The sequence below is a fragment of the Lepidothrix coronata genome, unplaced genomic scaffold (assembly GCF_001604755.1).
Source record: "Lepidothrix coronata isolate B3197 unplaced genomic scaffold, Lepidothrix_coronata-1.0 Scaffold301, whole genome shotgun sequence".
In the NCBI taxonomy this organism is placed as follows: domain Eukaryota; kingdom Metazoa; phylum Chordata; class Aves; order Passeriformes; family Pipridae; genus Lepidothrix; species Lepidothrix coronata.
The window spans coordinates 802,635-821,895 of NW_016690481.1; the positions used below are offsets into that span (position 1 = coordinate 802,635).

Sequence of the window (19,261 nt, forward strand, 5' to 3'; positions counted from 1 at the left end):
GTGTATATATATATATATATATATATATATATATATATACACTCATGTATATATATATATATATAGAGAGAGAGAGAGATTTCTGTTCATACCTTCTGTCACAACATATTAACATTCTGTTGTTTGTGCATTTATTCTGAACCTGCTTTCCTGTTGCTTTGATAGACCCAACTATTTGTCAATCTGAATCATGGAAGTTCTCATTGAATATGAACAGACTTACAATGCCTGATTCTGAAATTTAGCCCAGCTGCCCCCAGCCCCTCTGACCTCTCAGGACCAGCTGGAACACAAAGGGGTTTGTTTTCTGCCAAAATTCTAAACTCTTGCCAGAGGACTCTGGCAGTGGCACTTGAGGGCTCTGGGGCCTTTTGGTTGTCATTGCCTGTGATGGCATCCCTGACCTGCCCTCCTTATCCCTGTGCACCCAGCCATCCCCACTTTGGCAGTGCTAAAGGGACACCCGGGTGATGCCATGCAGGGCTGCAGAGGTCCCTGGACAGAGGCTGGGGCTCAGCCAGGGCCCAGAGGGGATCATTCCCTGCCATCGTTGTCTCTTGTCCCCACAAACATGAAAGATTCTGGCAAGGCTGGAGACACACAGAGCAGCCAGGAAAAGTGGAGGAGGAGGAACGTGGGGTCTAGAGAGCCCATCCCTTCAGGCTGTGGTTCCTCCACCAGGAATGGGACCTGTGGGAAGTGGGCAGGACATCTCGCCCTCCCCTGTGTGCACATGGACACCTCTGGGTATCTATTGGGCTTGTGGAGAAGGCTCCACTCTGATAACATTGGTTGGTGGAGTCCCCAGCCCTGAGGGGTTTTAACAGACATGTAGATGTGGCACTTGGGGCCATAGGTCAGGGATGGCCTTGGCAGTGTTGGGGGAACAGTTGGACTCAAAGGTCTCAGAGGGCTTTTCCAACCCAAATGATTCTGTGATTCTATTCATCTCACCCCTCTTGTGCCACAGGGCAAGAGGAACAGGAGTGTGAGAAGGTGACCAGAGCCATTGTCCTGGGAGGGGATTGGCAGAGGGTTGAGCAGAGACCCCTTGGTCCGTGGCAAGGGCAGGGGTCCATGGAGGAGATGCCAGCATGGATGGAGGAAAGGAAGGAATGCTGAGCATCCCAAGAGGAGAGGGAGGAGATGTAAGAGATCCAGATTGGTGAATAAAAGGGATCTGAGCATGAACAAGGGAGAAATGGAGGGTCAGAGTGGACATGGAGGGAAGAGGTGTGAATAGGCACTGGGGAAGGAGGGGAACTGTGAGCTGGCCAAGGAGCCAGAGCAACCTCAGAGAGGAAGTGGTGTGCTCTGGATGTGCAGGAGAGGACAACAAGGGCATGTGCGACAGAGGTGTGAGCAGTGAAACTGCTTTTGGGGCAAGGTAAGGACAGGGAAATCATTCAGCAGTTAAGTCATGGGCAAAACACTTGACTCAGAGAAAATAATTTTAATTTATTACCAATTAACAATTCAGTAGGACAATGAGAAATAAGAGGATCAGTCAGGAGCAGAGCCAGGGTGAGAGGGCAGCTGAGCACTGGGATGCTGAGGGTTTCTGTAGCGTGCTGGTGACACTTAGGGGTCCACAGTGTGCCAGCTAGTGTTGGGGTGCCCGGTGATGCCATTGAACATCAGGGCACCTGCAGGGACTGGGAGTGCCAAGCAGGCAGATTTCAGAGAAGGCTCAGCTCCCATCAAAGACTCCACAGTCTCAGACACCTGCACTGCCGATGTATCCCATGCAGGAGTTACAGACTACTGCTGTTACTGGGAGGGGGGATGGAGCCTGCAGGTCTGTAGGTGAGATGGCCACGGGCTGGAGCAGCACCTGGGGTGTTTCCCACCCAGCTCCCAGAATGCTGCCCCACTGCCTTAAATGCCTCCAATGTCACAGTCCCACTGCTTGGAGGGAGCTGTTAAAGTGGAGCTGACAGAGGTCCAAGGGTCCCCTCCAGTGCTGGAGACCTGCAGCGTATTGGCATGGGAGCAACTCCAAGAGCCCCCCAGCGTGCTCCTTCCCAGCACATACTTGACTCTGCACCCCATCTGCTCAGTGCTGCACCCCATGTGATCAACGCTGCTCCCCATGTGCCAGGCTTTGCATCCCCTTCTGCTCAGTGCTGCACTCTCTGTGCTCAGTGCTGCACCCCTCCACACCCAGCCACAAACCCGCATCCTTTGTGCTGTGCCCTGCTTGTTCAGTGCTGCACCCCACATGCTCAAGTGCTGTGCCCCACGTGCGGTGCTGCAGCCCTTGTGCCTGGTACTGACCCCAGGGCTGCCTCTGCCTAAGCAGGAGTGCAGACACACCTGGATCCCTGGAGGCCCAGGCTGTGGACCCTCCCAGCTTCATCTAGGGACTCCTGCCTCAGTTTCCCCACCAATTCACACATCTAGAGCAGATGAAGCCACCCAGGGGTGACAGGAATGCAGGGTGGGGACAGGGTAAGGGTGTGGGGTTGGCCCCTGCTACTGCTTTGTCAGGCTGAGAGGGGCAGGGGGTCCCCAGGCTCCAAGTACATGCCTCTCCTCGCCCCCCAGGCCCAGCCTAGGCTGTGCTGTGGTTCTATGCGCCCGGTGCTTCACGTGGCCTAGGGCACAGGGCCCCTGGGGACATGGGACGGACTCTGGCCGGGTGACGCAGGGGCAGCGAGGCAGCAGGGCTGGGGCACCCTGGCCACTTCCTCCCACACCTGATGCCATCTGCAACCCCTCATCACCAGCATCCCTGTGACTCGATGGCCTGCAACAGCCCCTAGCCACTGACCTGTGGCAGGGGCACAACCCCCAGCTGCACAGCCCAGCTTCCCGTGCTGGCTGACCTGCTGCCCTGAGGCTGCCTGTGGGCTCTGCCTGCTGAGCCGTGGTTCCTGCTGGGCAACGGTCACCACAAGATGGGAATGGGCACTGGCACCTCCCCCCCCCTTGGGGCACACATCTGCCCCCAGCATGTGCATATGCACCTGGGGGCTGTGTGAGCACACATGTTCACAGAGGGGTGCGCACCAGCTGGGTACAGGGGTGCACCCTTGGTTGTAACACCCAGGCTTGGGGTGCTGAGGGGACCCAACAGGACCTCCTGGGAACTTGCTGGGACACCATAGGGCCCCCTAAGCTGCCCCCACTCAGCTGTGAGTGCTGGTGTCTTGGTCAGTCCTGGTGGGTACTGGTTTCAGTCCCTGCATGTGATCTTTGCCAGGGACAAACCTGGTCTGGGGAAGGTGGGAGCCTCTTGGGCCAGTGGGTGGCCCTAGGCTGGTGCTGCTGCTGGGTGCTGGTCCCAGAGAGTGCTGGCACAGTTGTGATGCCAGTTCAGAGATGGAGTGGGATTGAGCCACACTGTAGTGCCAGCCTGGTAGTCAGCAGCTTGGTGCCCCTCCAGGCCAGTGCAGCACCAGTACTGTGCCTGGCATATGCTGGTCACGCTGGGGCTGAGCAGAGCCATGCCAGATGTGGGCCAAACCCACACAGACCCAAATGGGAGTGCAGCCCACACCCACCCCAAACTGTGTTGGCCTGTGCTAGAGCCCAGCCTGGGCTTCCAAACGTGCTGGGCTGTGCCTGTGCCACACCAGAGCCAAGCCCACGGCCGCGCCAGGCCGTGCTCGAGCCTAGGAGAGCCCACGCTCGTACTGGGCTGAGCCAAATGGTGCCAGGGCAGAGCCCACACCCGCGCCAGAATGTGCCACACCGGTGCTGGGCTCTGAGCCAGCACACCGCCAGGCTGGGCTGTGCCGGAGCCGGGCTGTGCCAGTGCCGAGCTGCGCGGGGGCCAGGCTGTGCGGGGCCGGACTGTGCGGGGCCGGACTGTACTGCTGCCGGACTGTGCGGGGCCGGACTGTACTGCTGCCAGTGCCGGGCTGTACCGGTGCCAGACTGTGCAGGGCCGGGCTGTGCCGGGGCCAGGCTCTGCGGGGCCAGGCTGTGTGGCGCTGGGCTGTACAGCTGCCGGGCCGGGCTGTGCTGGGGCCGGGCTGTGCGGGGCCGGTGCCCCCGCCCCGGGGGCGCCGCTGAGCGCGCACGTGGTTCCCGGGCGCACTGCCCGCGCGGGGGGCTAGGCCGGGCCGCGCTCTATGCTCGGCGCTGCCCAATGGCGGCACGGCTCCGCCCTTTCCCGCCAACATCGGGCCAATGGGCGACGAGGGCGGTGCCGCGCTCTGGCGAGAGGGGCGGGGCGGCGGTCACGTGGGGGGGCGGTGTTAAAGCGCGCCGGGCGGTGCGGCCGCGCCAGTCGGGGCAGCGGGGGCGGACGGGACGGGACGGGACGGGACGGGACAGGACAGGACAGGACAGGACAGGACAGGACAGGACGGGACGGGACGGGACGGGACGGGATCTGACCTGACCTGACCTGACCCGACCGGACCCAAACCAGCCGATCCGAACGGGACTGGACTCGAGCGGCGGGGCGGCGGCGGCACTGGATCGACACCGACAGCGTGGCCCGGCCTCGCCCAGCCGGTGAGCGGAGGTGACGGGCGGTGGCTGGGCGGGCGCGGGCACACGCGCGCACACGCACACGCACCACCCCCCCCACCACCCCCCCCCACACACACGGCGGCGGGAGGGGGCGGTGGCGCGCGCGGGAGCGGCCGTTACCGGCGGCGGGAAGGTCCGGTATCCGGTACCACCCACCCGCCCCCCCCCCCCCCCCGATCCCCGTCTTTCCCGCAGGATGAAGAGCGGCGCAGACCATGGCGTGGCACCCAGCCCCCAGCACCCACAGCCGGCGGGCCCGTAGGACGTCGAAGCCCCCCCGTGCCCTATAGCAACCCCCCCTATTTAATTTTATATCTAAGTTATTAACCTATCGCCCTGCACGCACCATGGAACCGACCCCCGCGGTGCCGACCCCCCCCATGGCCGGCTTCCTCTGGATGCTGATCCTGGGCTTCATCATCGCCTTCGTCTTGGCCTTCTCTGTCGGTGCCAACGACGTGGCCAACTCCTTTGGGACCGCCGTGGGCTCGGGGGTGGTGACCCTGCGGCAGGCCTGCATTCTGGCCAGCATCTTCGAGACAGTGGGCTCTGTCCTGCTGGGAGCCAAGGTCAGCGAGACCATCAGGAAGGGGCTGATTGATGTGGAGATGTACAATTCCACCCAGGAGCTGCTGATGGCAGGTTCGATCAGCGCCATGTTTGGTAAGGAACAGGGGTGTCACAATGCGGGGGGCAGTGTGCCCCACGGTGCCTCGGTGTTGGCTTTCTTACTAGGCTTCTCCTCCTTCTCCAGGATCTGCTGTGTGGCAGCTGATAGCTTCATTCTTGAAGCTTCCCATTTCTGGTACCCACTGCATCGTTGGAGCGACCATTGGCTTCTCACTGGTGGCCCAAGGGCAAGAAGGTGTCAAGTGGTCTGAGCTGCTGAAGATTGGTAAGTCCACCCTAGCATGGCCTCCCTGGGCTTCCCTGTCCAGCAGCATGTCCAGCAGCATTATGCTAATCGTGCCTCTCCTTTCCTAGTGTTGTCCTGGTTCATCTCACCACTTCTTTCGGGCATCATGTCTGCTATTCTGTTCTTCCTCGTCCAGAGGTTCATCCTCTGTAAGGTAAGGTTGTCTGCCCCATATTCTGACACTTTGGGGCTTTTGGCTGTTCCTGATGGACTCATTGATTGGCTTATGGTCACCAGAGTTTCTCTAGGCACGTCCTGGAGTCTGTGTGTTGGCACCAGGGGAGCCCTTTGGGAGCTGAAGCGGTGGGAAAAGGGGACCTGTGGCCACTCCACACAGCAGAACTGGAGGGTGCGGTGGCATCACCTTCCCTCCTCTGAAATAAGGGAATTGTCTTGCTTGGCCTAAGCAGGAACAGTCCCATTTCGCAGTAGTGAAGTAGCCCAGAACGGATAAGGTCAGAGCTACTAGCTGGGCTTTTCCAAAATCCTAGTACAAGGCAGGACCTGCCCTTGGGACAGGCTGCAGGTGAAGGCAGTGACCTACAGCCTCGGCTTTCCTCAGCTGGGAGGGACAGAATTGTCCCTGGGGCTGAGGAAAGCACATTTCTTCCAGCTGAGGAAGGTGAGGGGCGCTCAGGCTGGCTCCAGGGCCACATTCCACTGTGGGGAGTGTCGAAAACCCAGGAAGAGGGATTGGACATGCAAAGTATTTGAAAAGAAGGTGACAACCTTAGACATCATCTTTTTGAGTACAGGATGCTGTCAACCCAGAGCAGAGGTGTCCTACCAGCTATGCAGAGAACTCCGGCATTTTCTTCTGTATATCTGAGGTTAAATTCCTTCAGGTTTTAGTTCTAATGATTTCTCGTTCAAGAGATGTTAAGGTCTTATCACTGGCAGCCCTTTCAAACTGCTCAGCGTCCCTACCGTCACAGTAATCTTGTGTAACCGGCCTCCCAAAGCCGGGCTGGCCTTGTCACGCTCCATTCTGGTGCTGAACAGTCCGGTTGCTCTGTGCTGCTTGGCATTCAGGAAGGTTCAGTGTGTTTTTTCTGATACCAGACCCTGACTGCTGGGCAGCAGCATGGATTAAATGCTCCTGCTGCTGGTGCAAGAGGCTCACAGCGCAGGTATGTGGTCAAATAAGCTGCTTTGTGAGTAATGGACTTTTTATTTTGTCCAAGTCAGCTGGAAAGAGGTAAAAGCTTTGAAAGTGCCTGGGGAGTTAAAAGGAAAACATAGGTGGAGGTGGCAAGGTGGGGAGCCAGGGGAAGGGTTCGGGAGCCAGGAAGAGATGAGATGCTCTAGGTTTGGAAGTACTGGGACCCTCAGCAGGGCCTGCCCTGGCTCCCTGGGGAGCCTTGTGGGACTCACGGTATTCTGCCACCTCCTGCCCTCCCAGCTGGTGGAGGGTCTGGCTGTGTGTTGTTCCCTAAAGACTGTTGGGAGCTCTGGCTCCTGGCAGAACATGCAGGAGCTGCCATCGGCAGGTGACAGAGGGCACAAACCCCTTCTGGAAAGGGTCTGATGCTGGGCTGCTCCTTGGCTGCTGCACAGCCCCCTGGTCTGCCTCTCCACAGCACTGATTTGTGTTTTCCAGGCAGATCCTGTTCCCAATGGCCTGCGAGCTTTGCCCGTCTTCTATGCCTGCACTGTGGGGATCAACCTCTTCTCCATCATGTACACTGGGGCGCCCTGTAAGTACACAGCAGAATACTTGAACCTGAATTTTTGAAATTCTTTCTAAAGCCTCCATTAAATGCACGATTTACCCCTTTTTTGCTTTACAGGGCTGAGATCTCCTAGAAGGCGGCTGGCCTGTGCCAATTACAGAAGGCGGCAGGCTGGCCTGCGCTGTCTGGGCTAGGTAGTTGCCCAACCAAAGAGACCTGCTCAAACTAAACTCCTCCAGACATTTCTCCTTAGACTTCCCAGGACTGGCTCATAATATGACTTCCCCTTCCCTTCTCTTACCTGTGCTAAAGCTCAGGTACCTGGTGGCTGCTGAAGAGACTCTTCGGGCTGCTGCTGGTGGGGCTAGGAGCAGGGATGGGGACTGCATCTCCTCATTCACCTGGTCCCTAAAAACAAGCTAATTATTCCTGGCAAGAAGAGGTGGCCCCTGTGCTGAGGAGTCTTGGCTTCAGTTGGAAAAGCCAAACTAAGATGCTGTTTGGCTGTTGTGTAGGGGACAGGTCACAAGCAGGACTAGGAGAGGGCCCAGCAGGGACAGGCAGATTTGCCATGGAGGTGGGGACTCCATTACCTCTGTTGTCTGTGGGGGTGACTCGACATGAGCTGTTTTTGGTGTGAGCGTGGGTTTCCTGTTGTGGAGGAGCTGCTGGAGGTGGGATGTGGGCAGTTGGTGCTGGCTCTGGTAGGGTTTGGTCTGTAAACAGTGACTGGAAAAGTTTTTGGAGGGACGTCAGCTTCCCCTTCTCCAGGCTCTCCAGCATGGGGGAGAGGGTAGGGCTGCAATGGTGCTGGGGGCACTGTAGCTGCTCCAGAATCACTTAATCATTTGGCATCCTCAAGGTGGATCCATGTTTATCCTGAGACCTTAAATGCTGGGCAAGCTCTGGGTCTCTTAAGCACAGGGTTTGCAGGAAGCCCTGTGCGTGGGTGAGGTGGCTGGGAGTGCTAGGGTTCCTTAGGAGCAGTAAGTCACTGCCTGCAGAAAACAACTTTACAGTTTGGGTGGTCACAAGCACCTGATGCCCTGACCAGGGCCACACGATGCCAGCCCTCTGCTCAAAGTCAGGCTGCCTGTGAGAATGCTCCTAACTGGGTCACGTATCACCTCAGATGCCATGAAACTTAAATCCCTGGTGACTCCTGGAGCAGGAGAGCTGCCTTCCCTGGCATCCAGAGGGGTCAGTGGGCTCCGGTGGGAGTAGCCTTAGGCCTCTGTGTCCTCTGCGGAGTGGGGAAGTGGCACCGGTGCTGCAGCAGCTGCACTGGGAGGCGGGTTTTTTTCTTTGACATTGCAGCAAGTGAGGAGACCAGGGCTGTGTGGAGCCCAGGGCGTGCACTGCTCCCCACGGGGTTTGGCTGGGGAAAGCGGTTGTGTGTGGGTCAGCAGCTGATGGGGATGTGACCTGGGGGGCTGCTGGGTGGGGTCTTGGTGCAGTCAGCAGTGCCTTCCCAGCAGCGTTTCTCCCTGGCAGGTGGATTAGCTCAGGGCTGTTGCAGGTGATGGAGTCCCTGTGCCTGGGAAAAGCAAAGTCGTATGTTTAGGAGCATTTTGCCCAGAGGTTTTCAAAGATCCGTTGTTTTATTTCCTAGTGCTGGGCTTTGACAAACTTCCTCTGTGGGGTATCCTCCTAATTTCGGCGGGCAGTGCTGTTGTCTGTGCTCTCGTCGTCTGGTTCTTTGTATGTCCGAGAATGAAGAAGAAAATCGACCGTAAGTACTGCATCCCTCTGCAATCCTTGGGGAAGGGCATGCTCTGGCTAACCGACCTCTCTTTCCAGCAGCAGATCCCATTAGCTGTGGGGCTGTTATTAGCAGGATCCTCATCTTTGCTCAGGGATTAACCTGCTCTGAGTCACTGGGGCACTTGCCATGCTGGACCCTGCCTCCTCCCAACCCAGGCACCCCAAAACACCCTCAGAGTAGCCATTGTGCTGCTGATCTGCGTCTGGGACCAATTTATCTGCGGGGTGATCTGTCCTTGAGCTGTGGGAAGTGTCATAAAGCTGGTGCCACTTTAATAGAGGACAGAGAAGGCAGGAGACAACGTGTCTGTAACCTTTAATCCTCTCATACATGCAGAGCAATCCTTGGCCCGGCCGATGCAGATCACAAGTTTAAAGCTGATGAAATTCTCTGTAGCAAAAAAACCCAAGCCACTCTATTGAAAGGCATCCAAAGGAGCAGCCCCGAGCTCTGCCTCCTGAGCAGCCGCGTGTGGTCCTGAATATCAATAGTGTGTGCAGGCTGGGGCCTCCAGAGCTGGCGATGAGGGGATAACCGGTGTCCTTGTCGTGCTGGTGTAATTAGGGTGTGACTAACAGCTCTTGACAATCTTCCAGCTGTTCAGCTTAACTCCTGCCTGCAAGGCAAGGCAGTCTCTGCTGCCTGCCAGACAGGCTCCCTGCCTGCCCACAGCATCCCTGAGAGGAAGTGGGCATGCAGAGGGAGACAGCTCTGCAGGGACTGAATTCCAGGATGAGGGGTTTGATGCCACAGCCCAGCCCTTGAGGCAAACAAAGTGACTGGGAAATGGTCATGTTTGTGACAAGGAGGTGGTTTTAGTTGTTGTCTGAAGGAGCTGACCTCATGTTTTCACCTGGAGAAAACATGCTTTTCCCGGTAGAGTGGGAGGAACAGCCTGAGCTTCAGGGCTGAGCACTGCTGGTTTGCCTCCTGGGGGGGGAGGAGAGGGGCAGGAAAACAGGCTGCCTTTGAGAGGTGGAGACTGGCTCCTGTTTGGGTTTGTCACCCACCAGTGGAAGCTGGAGAGGAGCCCAGGCTGGAGCTGCCAGGCTGGCAGAGGAGCTGGGCTCTTCTGGGCAGCTTTTGTCAGCTTCAGGGGTCACAGCCACTCCAGAAGTGGGTCCAGAGCATCCCACGGCTCATGGGGATGGGACAAACATGGCCCAAAGAGGAACCTCTGCCCTAGACATTACCGGCATAAATGCCCCATAATGGTGTTTACCACACCCCGTGTGGGTGGGGGGGGGTCTAAAAATAGGGGATGAGCTGGCTTAGATGGTTTGGCTGTTGTGCCTGGGACAAGGTGTGACTGCCCAGCAGCTTCCAAAGTTCAGGATGGGAGGGGGAGTTGTTAATTTTATTTGGCTGCCATAAATCTGAGTGGTGAGGGGTGTGGGCTTGCTGCTGGCGCTGGGCTCAGTGATGGGAAGGAGTTTCATGGCAGCTGCCCCCCTTCACAGGAGAGATCAAATCGAGTCCGTCTGAAAGCCCCTTGATGGAGAAGAACGTTGGTCCAAAGGAGGAGCAAGAGGAGGCCAAGGTGCCCCTGGGCGATGCCAAGGGCCCTGTTGCTGATGTGGGGTCGGCCATGCCCACCCGGGCAGCGGTGGAGGAGAGGATGGTCTCCTTCAACCTGGGGGAGCTGGAGGAGGCCCCGGAGCAGGAGAGGCTTCCCAGCCTCGACCTGAAGGAGACAAGCATTGACAGTGGTGAGTAGTGGGGGGTGATATGAGTGGTGGGACTCCCCCCACCTTAGGCATCCCTGGGTGTTAACCCCCCCACCTGCTGTCCCCCCCGGCAGGAGCTGTGCGGCTGCCCAATGGCAGCCTGGTCCACCTGAGCCAGGCAGTGGGCCACCAGCTGGGCTCAGGTGGGCAGTACCAGTACCACACCGTGCACAAGGACTCTGGCCTCTACAAGGAGCTGCTGCACAAACTACACCTGGCCAAGATGGGGGACTGCATGGGGGACTCGGGGGACAAGCCCCTGCGGCGCAATAACAGCTACACCTCCTACACCATGGCCATCTGCGGCATGCCCCTGGACTCACTGCGTGCCAGGGATGGCGAGGAGGGGGAGAGGCTGAGCTGGTCTGTGGTGGACACTAAGAAGAGAGTCCGCATGGACAGCTACACCAGCTACTGCAATGCAGTGGCAGACACCCACCCAGCTGTAGATGTGGACCTGAACACGGCCCAGGCAGAGCTGGGTGTCAGTGACCGCAAGGGCAGCAGCAGCTCTCTGGAAGAGTGGCACGACCAGGACAAGCCTGAGGTGTCCCTGCTCTTCCAGTTCCTGCAGATCCTCACGGCCTGCTTTGGCTCCTTTGCTCATGGTGGCAATGATGTCAGGTCAGTGGGGTCAGCGGGAGCTGAGGGGGCTGCTGGCTGGGGCTAGTGCCCACAGAATCATGGAATCGGAATGGTTTGGGTTGGAAGGGAGCTTAAAGATGATCTTGTTTCAACCCCCTGCCATGGGCAGGGACACCTTCCACTAGACCAGGTTGATCCAAGCCCTGTCCAGCCTGGCCTTGAACACTTCCAGGGATATTCCATCTTGCCAACAGCCTCTGGCCCTCTAGACCAGATCCTCTTTCTCTTCCAGCAATGCCATAGGGCCCCTGGTCGCACTCTACCTGGTCTATCAGACGGGCGATGTGGCTACCAAGGTGGCAACTCCCATCTGGCTGCTGCTCTATGGGGGTGCGGGGATTTGCATCGGCTTATGGGTCTGGGGAAGGAGAGTCATCCAGACAATGGGGAAGGACCTGACTCCCATCACACCATCCAGGTAAGGGATGCCGTGAAGCAAAGGGGAGGCTCCAGGCAGCCTGAGAGCTGCATCCTGTTCCAGGAGCCCCTCTCCCTTCTCTTTTAGGGGTTTCAATGGTGAAGCAGGGGTATGTGTGGCTCCAACACCTCCCTGCATCCTGGAAGGGGGTTGGTCTGAGTGTCTGGAGAGCCAAGCCAGGGGCTGACACTGCTGTGCTGCCTTGAGCTGAGCCCACTGGGTGTTTTGGGGTGTCTGGTTCTGTTCTCATCTCTTTTCTGTCCCTGCAGTGGCTTCAGCATCGAGCTGGCATCGGCGCTGACGGTGGTGATTGCCTCCAATGTTGGCCTCCCCATCAGCACAACTCACTGCAAGGTAGGGGGTTGGCAGGGGAGATGGTGCTGGCTCAGTGTGAGCTCAGCGTCCCCAAAACTTAGTGCTCGTAGGGCCAAGCTGGGGGGGGGGTCCTGCTCTGGGCCTCCAGCCACTGTCAGCTCCTGGCTATGCCACTTGCATCTCAATGTGAGGCAGCAGCGGCTGCCTGGGCTGGGGGGGGCATCCCTGGCACACTTGGAAGGTGATGGGAAAACAAAACGCCTTTCATGGTCCCCTGGGCTCTGCCAAGAGGCCATGGGAACCCAAGTGCTGCAGGGCCCTGTCCCTAACACCCAAGTGCTGCAGGGCCCTGTCCCTAACACCCATCTGGGGTGGCAGCTCCTTGCCCTGCACTCCCTGCCTGTAGGGACCTCTGTGAGGTCCCTACAGGCTGGAGCAGGACCCAGGGCTGTGGGGTGCATGTCAGGTGAAGGTGTGCACATCAGGTGGGTGCAGACCCTCACTGCGGTGCTGAGCCATGCTCTGGCTCCTTTGGCAGGTGGGCTCAGTGGTCTCAGTGGGCTGGCTGCGCTCCAGGAAGGCAGTGGACTGGCGCCTCTTCCGCAACATCTTCATGGCCTGGTTTGTCACCGTCCCCATCTCCGGCCTCATTAGTGCTGCCATCATGGCTGTCTTCAAGTTTGCTGTCCTGAAGGTGTGAGGGCACCAGGGCTCCCACTGCTCCTGCTTCCCACTGCTGCCCTCCCTCCAGGAGCCACCGAAGCTGCCTGCTGTGGGGTGGGGCTCCCCCATGTCTGCCTAGTGCTGTCACTGAAGTATCTTTTTTAATATAAAATGTCTTGGCGCTAACATCGTGGGGGGTGCACCACCGTGGCTGTACATGCCCCCAGGTGGCCCCTCTGCTCTGCTGTAGCTGTAGATTAGCAGTTACCGCGGGCCACTTTTTCACTTCTAATGACTTTAATGAAGATCCTCCGGCAGTGATTCCTTGGGGGAAGGATGTAGGTTGGTCCTTGCCCTCTGTGTGAGGGGAGGGCTGGGGGGTGGTGGGGCACCCCCCTCACAGGCTGTGCTGTGTTCAGCTTTGCCTCCATTGCTGTAGTGGTGCAGACACCATCGTGCTCGGGGACGCCATCCTGCGCGGGGGTCCTGGGGGCTGCCCTCTGGCCCCATCACTGCTGCTACCTCGGACTCAATAAAGATTTCCTTCGTATGCCAGCAGTGCCTGTGGTTCTGGGGAGTGAGGGTGCTGGGGTGGCTGCTGCCTCATGGCCCTGCCTGCCTTGGCCTCGTGCCCCCGGAGCAAACTGGGAACGATGATAAGAGCCCCACGTGCCCTCTGTGTCATGGGATGGGCTGTAAACAGCCTCGCGGGGGGGGGGGGCGGTTATCGGGGCCCAACACCTGGGGCAGTTCCTGTCCCTGTCACCAGCCCCGTGGTGTGCATGTGCCCCCTCCTCAGCCCGGGGCAACAACTGCTCCAACGCCCTCCTCCATGTGCCCGGGGATGCTCCCTCCTGCCTGGGTCAAGGCCGGTCCCGGGGACCCGCGTCAGCAGTCCCGGCGTGTCGCAAGAAGTGGGGCGAAAGGGCGGGGGGTGCTGAGGGATGGGGATGGGTCCGTGGGGGACGCACGTGGGGTTCGGGAGGTGCCTTATGTGCTGCGTGGGAACGCGAGCCACGAAGCCCCGCGGACCGGGGGTCGTTTTGTCCCAGGGGACGTGGGTGTTCCCTCCTGTCCCTACCCCCCGGTGTGAGGCCGGGGCGCCCCTCGCGCCGGCCCCGCTCCCGCCCTCTGACGGGTCCGCGGCGTCCATCGGGGCGGCCTCGGGGCGGCAGCGGGGCCGGTCCCTGACCCCGGTTAATGATTCGCCACCGGTCGCTCCCCTCTGCCAGTGGCGTCTCTGAGCAAACACTGGCCCGGGGCTCCGAGAGCTGCGGGCCGGGGGGGTGGCGGGAGCAGCGCTGGGGGACACTGCTGGGGAGGGGGAGCCCCGTGCACTGCCCTGTGTGCGGGGGCGCGCGTGGGGAGGTGTCACTGCCCCAGGGAGGGGGCATGGCAGAGTCACCGCCCCATTTGGGGTCACCACTCCGGGGTGCCCCGGGTTGGTCCCGGCTGTGCTGCCCGGGGGGGCCGGGCCGGGGGCCGGGGCGGGGCGGTCCCGCGGGGCCCCCTTAAAGCGGCGGCGGCCGCGGGCGGTGGCCGGAGGCGGTGGCGATGGGCAGCGAGGGGGAGCGAGGCCCGGCGGCGGCCCCGAGCCCGGGGCAGGGCGACCCGCAGGCGCTGCGGAGGGACTGCCAGCACCGGTGGGCGGGAGGGGGCTGGGGGAGCGAGGGGCTGTGGGTGCAGCAGGACTTGAGGCTCCTTGGAGAGAGTTGGGAGGGGACAAGTGGGGAGGGCGCATGGAGGGGGGGAGGCAAGACCCAAGGGAGGGGCACTGGGGTTCAGGTACGGGAGGGGAATCTTGGGGGGAGTCAGGAAGGGAGCGGAGCCCCTGGGGGTCACCCCACGTAGACATATCAGGTGTGGGGGCAGGCCAAAACAGGGGCCCACAGTCCCCCCTCCCACGCATCTCCCTTCCTGCTCCCCCCCAGCTCCATTTCCATCTCAAAAGCCCATTTTTCTGCTCCAATAACTCGCTATGGGGCCCTTGAGCTGGGGCAGGCACACCGTCACAGAGCACTGACCAGGGACCGGGATGGGGGAACACATCCCCATCCCCTCCTTTGTGCCACCCCCAGCCCTAAACACCCCCCCTTCCCCATAACTCCTCCCCCCACCTGATTACCCCCAGGATCTTTGTCAACCGGAGCCTGGCGCTGGAGAAGATCAAGTGCTTTGGCTTTGACATGGACTACACCTTGGCCAGTGCGTTTTTGGGGAACCTAAGACAGGGTGGGGCAGTGGTGGGACCCCCCCCAAGGCCCTGTCCACATCCCTTCTGACTCCCTACAGTGTACAAGTCCCCCGACTACGAGGAGCTGGCTTTTGCCCTGTTGCTGGAGCACCTTGTCGCCATTGGGTACCCCCCCGAGATCCTTGCCTACAAGTATGACCCCACGTTCCCCACTCGGTGAGTTTGGGGAGGGGGTCCGGGGGAAGAGGGGTGAGATCCCCACCCATTGACAGCTGTGTGTTGCAGGGGGCTGGTGTTCGATGCCCTGTATGGGAACCTGTTGAAGGTGGATTCCCATGGGAACCTGCTAGTCTGTGCCCATGGCTTCCGCTTCCTCAAGGGGTGAGTTTGGAAATCCCCTGCCTCAGGGGTAGGGGGGAGCAGGGGGACCCTTGGAGTGGGGTGCAGCTCCATGCTCCCTCCCCAGAGCCGAAATCCTCCACTATTACCCCAATAAGTTTATCCAGCGGGATGACATGAAGCGCTTCCACATCCTCAACACACTCTTCAACCTCACGGGTGAGACACAACCCGTCTCCCTCACACCCCACCACCTTGGGGTGCTGTCCTGTCCTGCACCCCCTCTCACATATCCCTCCCACACAGAGGCCCACCTCTATGCCTGTCTTGTGGACTTCTTCACCAACTGCTCCAGATACGTAAAGTAAGAGGGAGGTGATGGGTGGGGGCTTGCTGGTGGATCAGATGGCGGGGGGGGTAATCTTGCAGAGGAGCTTCACTTGGCAGGGCAGCCCCTTCACCCCCTCCATTCCTGATTGTTGCAGCTGCGATACCGGCTACAGACATGGGAACCTCTTCATGTCCTTCCGCAGCATGTTCCAGGATGTGCGTGAGGCCATGGACCACGTCCACCTCTCTGTGGGTGCAGTGGGCAGGAGGCTGGTGGGAGGAGGGTTATGGGAGTGCTGGAGATTCCCCACAAACACCCTGGGAGGTTTTGGCCAGCCCCCTCCCTTCATCCACTCTGCAGGGCTGCCTGAAGGAGAAGACGCTGGAGAACCTGGAGAAATACGTGGTGAAAGATGTATGTGCAGACTCTCATGGACCCCTCACTACCCTGCTCCCCTTTGCCAGTTCCCCTTGGTCCCCCCAAGCCCACTCCATGCTGATTTGCCCCTCACCAGCCCCGTGTGCCACTGCTGCTGAGCCGCATGAAGGAGGTGGGGAAGGTCTTCCTGGCCACCAACAGTGACTATACGTACACGGATGTGAGTAAGGGGTGTCCATGTGCTCCCCCTGCCAGGTCCAGCTTGCCCTTGATGGGGGTGGCAGAGGGGAGGGTGTCAAAGCGCAGTCAGTGTCTGCCTTCCCTGGGGATGGGTGACAGTGCTGGATGTCCTTGCAGGCCATCATGTCCTACCTGTTTGACTTCAGAGATGGGGACAAGGTGAGTCTGTCCCCACTGTGGGCAGAGTGGGGGGCTCAGGGTGCCATCAGCAACCTCTTGCTGACCCCCCCCCTCCCTGGCATCCACAGGTGGACACCCCGCAGCGCCCCTGGAGGTCTTATTTTGACCTGATTGTGGTGGACACCCGCAAGCCCCTCTTCTTCGCTGAGGGCACTGTCCTGCGCCAAGTTGACACGGTGGGGACCCCTCCCCCGTTGTGGGGCCAGCTGGGGCAGTGGGCACTATTTGAGCACTATGGGGGCTTCTGTGGGCAGAGCAGGGTAGATTCACCATTGGGTGGGCACCAAGTGGACGCAGATAATGGTGTTCCTATCCCGGAGTCCTCTTGTCCCGTAGGACACAGGGAAGCTGCGCATTGGGACGTACACCGGCCCCCTCCAGCACTGCACTGTCTACTCTGGCGGTAAGTGCCAGGCCAGGCTCCAGTCAGGGGGGGACATGCCCATGCCCCCACCCTGACCCTTGGCTGTCACAGGCTCCTCAGATGTGGTGTGTGACCTCCTGGGCGTGAAAGGCAAAGACATCCTTTACATGGGGGACCACATCTTTGGGGACATCCTCAAGTCCAAGAAGCGGCAGGGTTGGCGCACCTTCCTGGTGGTGCCTGAGCTGGCCCGTGAGCTGCAGGTCTGGACAGAGAAGAGCGGTGAGCAATGCCTGGCTGGGGACACAGACCCTGCCCTGCTGGCGGACGTGGCCTGGAGTGTCCTATGCCTCTCGATGGCAAAACCGCCCCAGTGGGCTGTGCCCTGACCCTCTGGGTCAGTCATGCTGGGCAGTGGGGGATGTTCCCACACTGAGCCAGCCACGTTGACCTTGCAGAGCTGTTTGAGGAGCTGCGGAGCCTTGATCTCTTTCTGGCTGAGCTGTACCAGTGAGTGGGTGAGGGGAGTAGGGAGGGGTGGGAACACCTGTGGGGGACCTCCCAGGTGAGCCTCCAGCTGGATCTATCCTGTTCCAGGCACTTGGACAGTGGCAGCAGTGAGCGCCCAGACATTAGCTCCATCAAGCGCCGGATCCAGGTGACACTCAGGACACCATCCCAGCTGGCACACAACTCAGTCCCACCCCCCTCCAACGACTTCCCCTTTGGGCACCCCGGGGGGCATTGGGTGCCCTGACTGTCTTGCTGCACCCCCAGAAAGTCACACATGAGATGGACATGTGCTACGGGAAGATGGGCAGCCTCTTCCGCTGCGGCTCACGCCAGACGCTCTTCGCCAACCAGTTGATGCGCTACGCAGACCTCTATGCCGCCTCCTTCATCAACTTCCTCTACTACCCCTTCAGCTACCTCTTCCGGGCACCCCCTGTCCTGGTACGCAGCCCCCAACCCCCCCTGCTCACCTACTATGCCTCAGTTTCCCTCTCTACCTGAGGGGGGCATGGGGCTGATGGAAGCATTGGGTGGGCACCCAACCCAGCCTGTGTTAGACTCTCTCTGGGAGCCTTGTCTCCCCCGCAGATGGCACATGAGTCAACAGTGGAGCACACTCGGCTGGACTCGGGGGAGGTTGGCACAGCCCTGCCCCCCTGGCTGGCCCAGCATAGCCACCCTGGCCAGCAGGTGGGTGGCAGGGAACAGAGAGGCAGAAGGACATGGGTGTCCTGCCACGCTGATGCCCGTGGGGTCCTGTGCCCACTGAGCCCTCTCACTGTCTCAGGTCCCCCAAGACTCCAGCGGCGAGGAGGAGGATGATGGAGAAGCCTGAGCCCACCCCAGCACCAATGGCTGCTGCTCTGGCAGGTGCCAGCCCCACAGGAGGGCATTTGGTGGCCCTGGACCACTTGCACTGCCAGACCAAAGCCACCCATGGTCAGCTGCCACCTTTGATGGCCACAGGATGATTGGTGGCCCTGCCTGTGGCCCCCATCACACCTGTCCTTAGGCTGTGGGGCCCTTCTCTCGACTGTGCCTGAAGCCAGGAGAGGGCCCCCCCAATTCTGCTGGCTGCCCCACTTTAACTAACATCCTTCCTGCCAGCTCAATGGCAGCCTGGGGCCACCCAATGCCAGGGTGAGCGGGCAGTGTTGCTGCTCCGGTATCACTGGAGGCCCTGCACCAGTCAGGGCCCCTGCAGCTCCTGTCCCTCCAGCCTCTCCACTGTGGCCCTGGGTGCAGGGGGAGGCTCTGGAGGTGACAGCTGCTCTGTGGGAACTCCCTTCACCTGCTGTTCCCCTCTTCTGTTTGCTACCCTTTTCTATTTATAAAAGATACTCAAACTCCTGGCACCACAGAGACATAAAATTGGCTGTTTTAAAGGAAAACTGCTTTGTCCCTGCACCTGGGAGGTGGGGGCAAAGGGCAATTCCCAGCAGCTGGGACAAGCACGAGCCCCTGGGCAGAAGGTGGCAGCCCCGGGTCACCTCTCCTCTGCAGAGGAGGGAGCTAGGCAAGCAGTGCTCCCCAGAGCGGAGCCAAGCCCCATGCCAGAACTCCAGGACACTGCTCCAAGACTTCTGGCATCCGGACTCAGTACGCTGAGCCAAGACCGGGGGTGTGTCGGGAGGGAAAGAGGAGGCAAAAGCGTGGGATGGGGTCAGGACCACTGCTTACCGGGGTTGGGCAGGTGACAGTGGGGCTCCCCCCATCCTCTACAGCAGCTGTACGGTCACTGCTTGCAGCAGGGACCCCTTGCCCACCCCAGAGCCAACCCCTCACCTGGTACCTTGTGCTACTGCCTGCTCCAGCTGCAAGGACAGCACCAGAGGGGCCCCGAGTGCATGTACAGGGCTCATCTGCACTCACTGGCCCATACTGAACCCCAACCATGCCCAGGAGTTTGGGGGCCTGGCCTGCTGCACCCCAAGGTCCTCCGCACCACTTTGGGTGCTGCTGTCAGCCTGCACAGAAGCTGCTGGAGCGTTGCAGGTCTTCCAGCCCCTCAGGCAGAGCTAGTACTTCTGTCCATGCCTCTGGACCTTGGTCTGCACGTGCCTCTCAGAAGGGACATCCAGATGCTGTCCAGGTATGGCACAAGGCAGCTCCAGA

The 19,261-nt window shown here is 59.9% G+C and overlaps 2 protein-coding genes across 7 annotated transcripts; both read left to right on the top strand.

The window, feature by feature from the left end:
• The first annotated feature begins 4,336 nt into the window (after nt 1–4,336).
• On the top strand, nt 4,337–13,162 carry SLC20A1 (solute carrier family 20 member 1). The gene is made up of 11 exons (XM_017837362.1): nt 4,337–4,467; nt 4,681–5,148; nt 5,240–5,380; nt 5,470–5,555; nt 7,002–7,098; nt 8,687–8,806; nt 10,300–10,548; nt 10,641–11,190; nt 11,444–11,629; nt 11,899–11,983; nt 12,483–13,162. Exons 2-11 carry the CDS (start codon nt 4,833–4,835, stop codon nt 12,642–12,644), a joined length of 1,992 nt encoding a protein of 663 aa, XP_017692851.1. The 5' UTR covers nt 4,337–4,467; nt 4,681–4,832; the 3' UTR covers nt 12,645–13,162.
• Nucleotides 13,163–14,156: 994 nt separating this feature from the next.
• On the top strand, nt 14,157–18,653 carry NT5DC4 (5'-nucleotidase domain containing 4). 6 transcript variants are annotated; one of them, XM_017837358.1, is made up of 18 exons: nt 14,157–14,250; nt 14,739–14,812; nt 14,900–15,017; nt 15,087–15,182; nt 15,268–15,359; nt 15,447–15,504; nt 15,626–15,719; nt 15,832–15,885; nt 15,986–16,069; nt 16,207–16,248; nt 16,338–16,445; nt 16,606–16,672; nt 16,745–16,915; nt 17,092–17,143; nt 17,231–17,291; nt 17,411–17,587; nt 17,735–17,836; nt 17,934–18,653. In XM_017837358.1, the coding sequence occupies exons 1-18, from the start codon at nt 14,162–14,164 to the stop codon at nt 17,979–17,981; spliced, it is 1,587 nt and encodes a 528-aa protein (XP_017692847.1). In that variant the 5' UTR covers nt 14,157–14,161; the 3' UTR covers nt 17,982–18,653. The 6 variants fall into 6 exon arrangements, with proteins under 6 accessions (XP_017692847.1, XP_017692845.1, XP_017692846.1 ...); XM_017837356.1 differs by having other exon boundaries at nt 15,268–15,504; XM_017837357.1 differs by having other exon boundaries at nt 15,268–15,504; nt 15,626–15,686.
• The last annotated feature ends 608 nt before the right edge of the window (nt 18,654–19,261 follow it).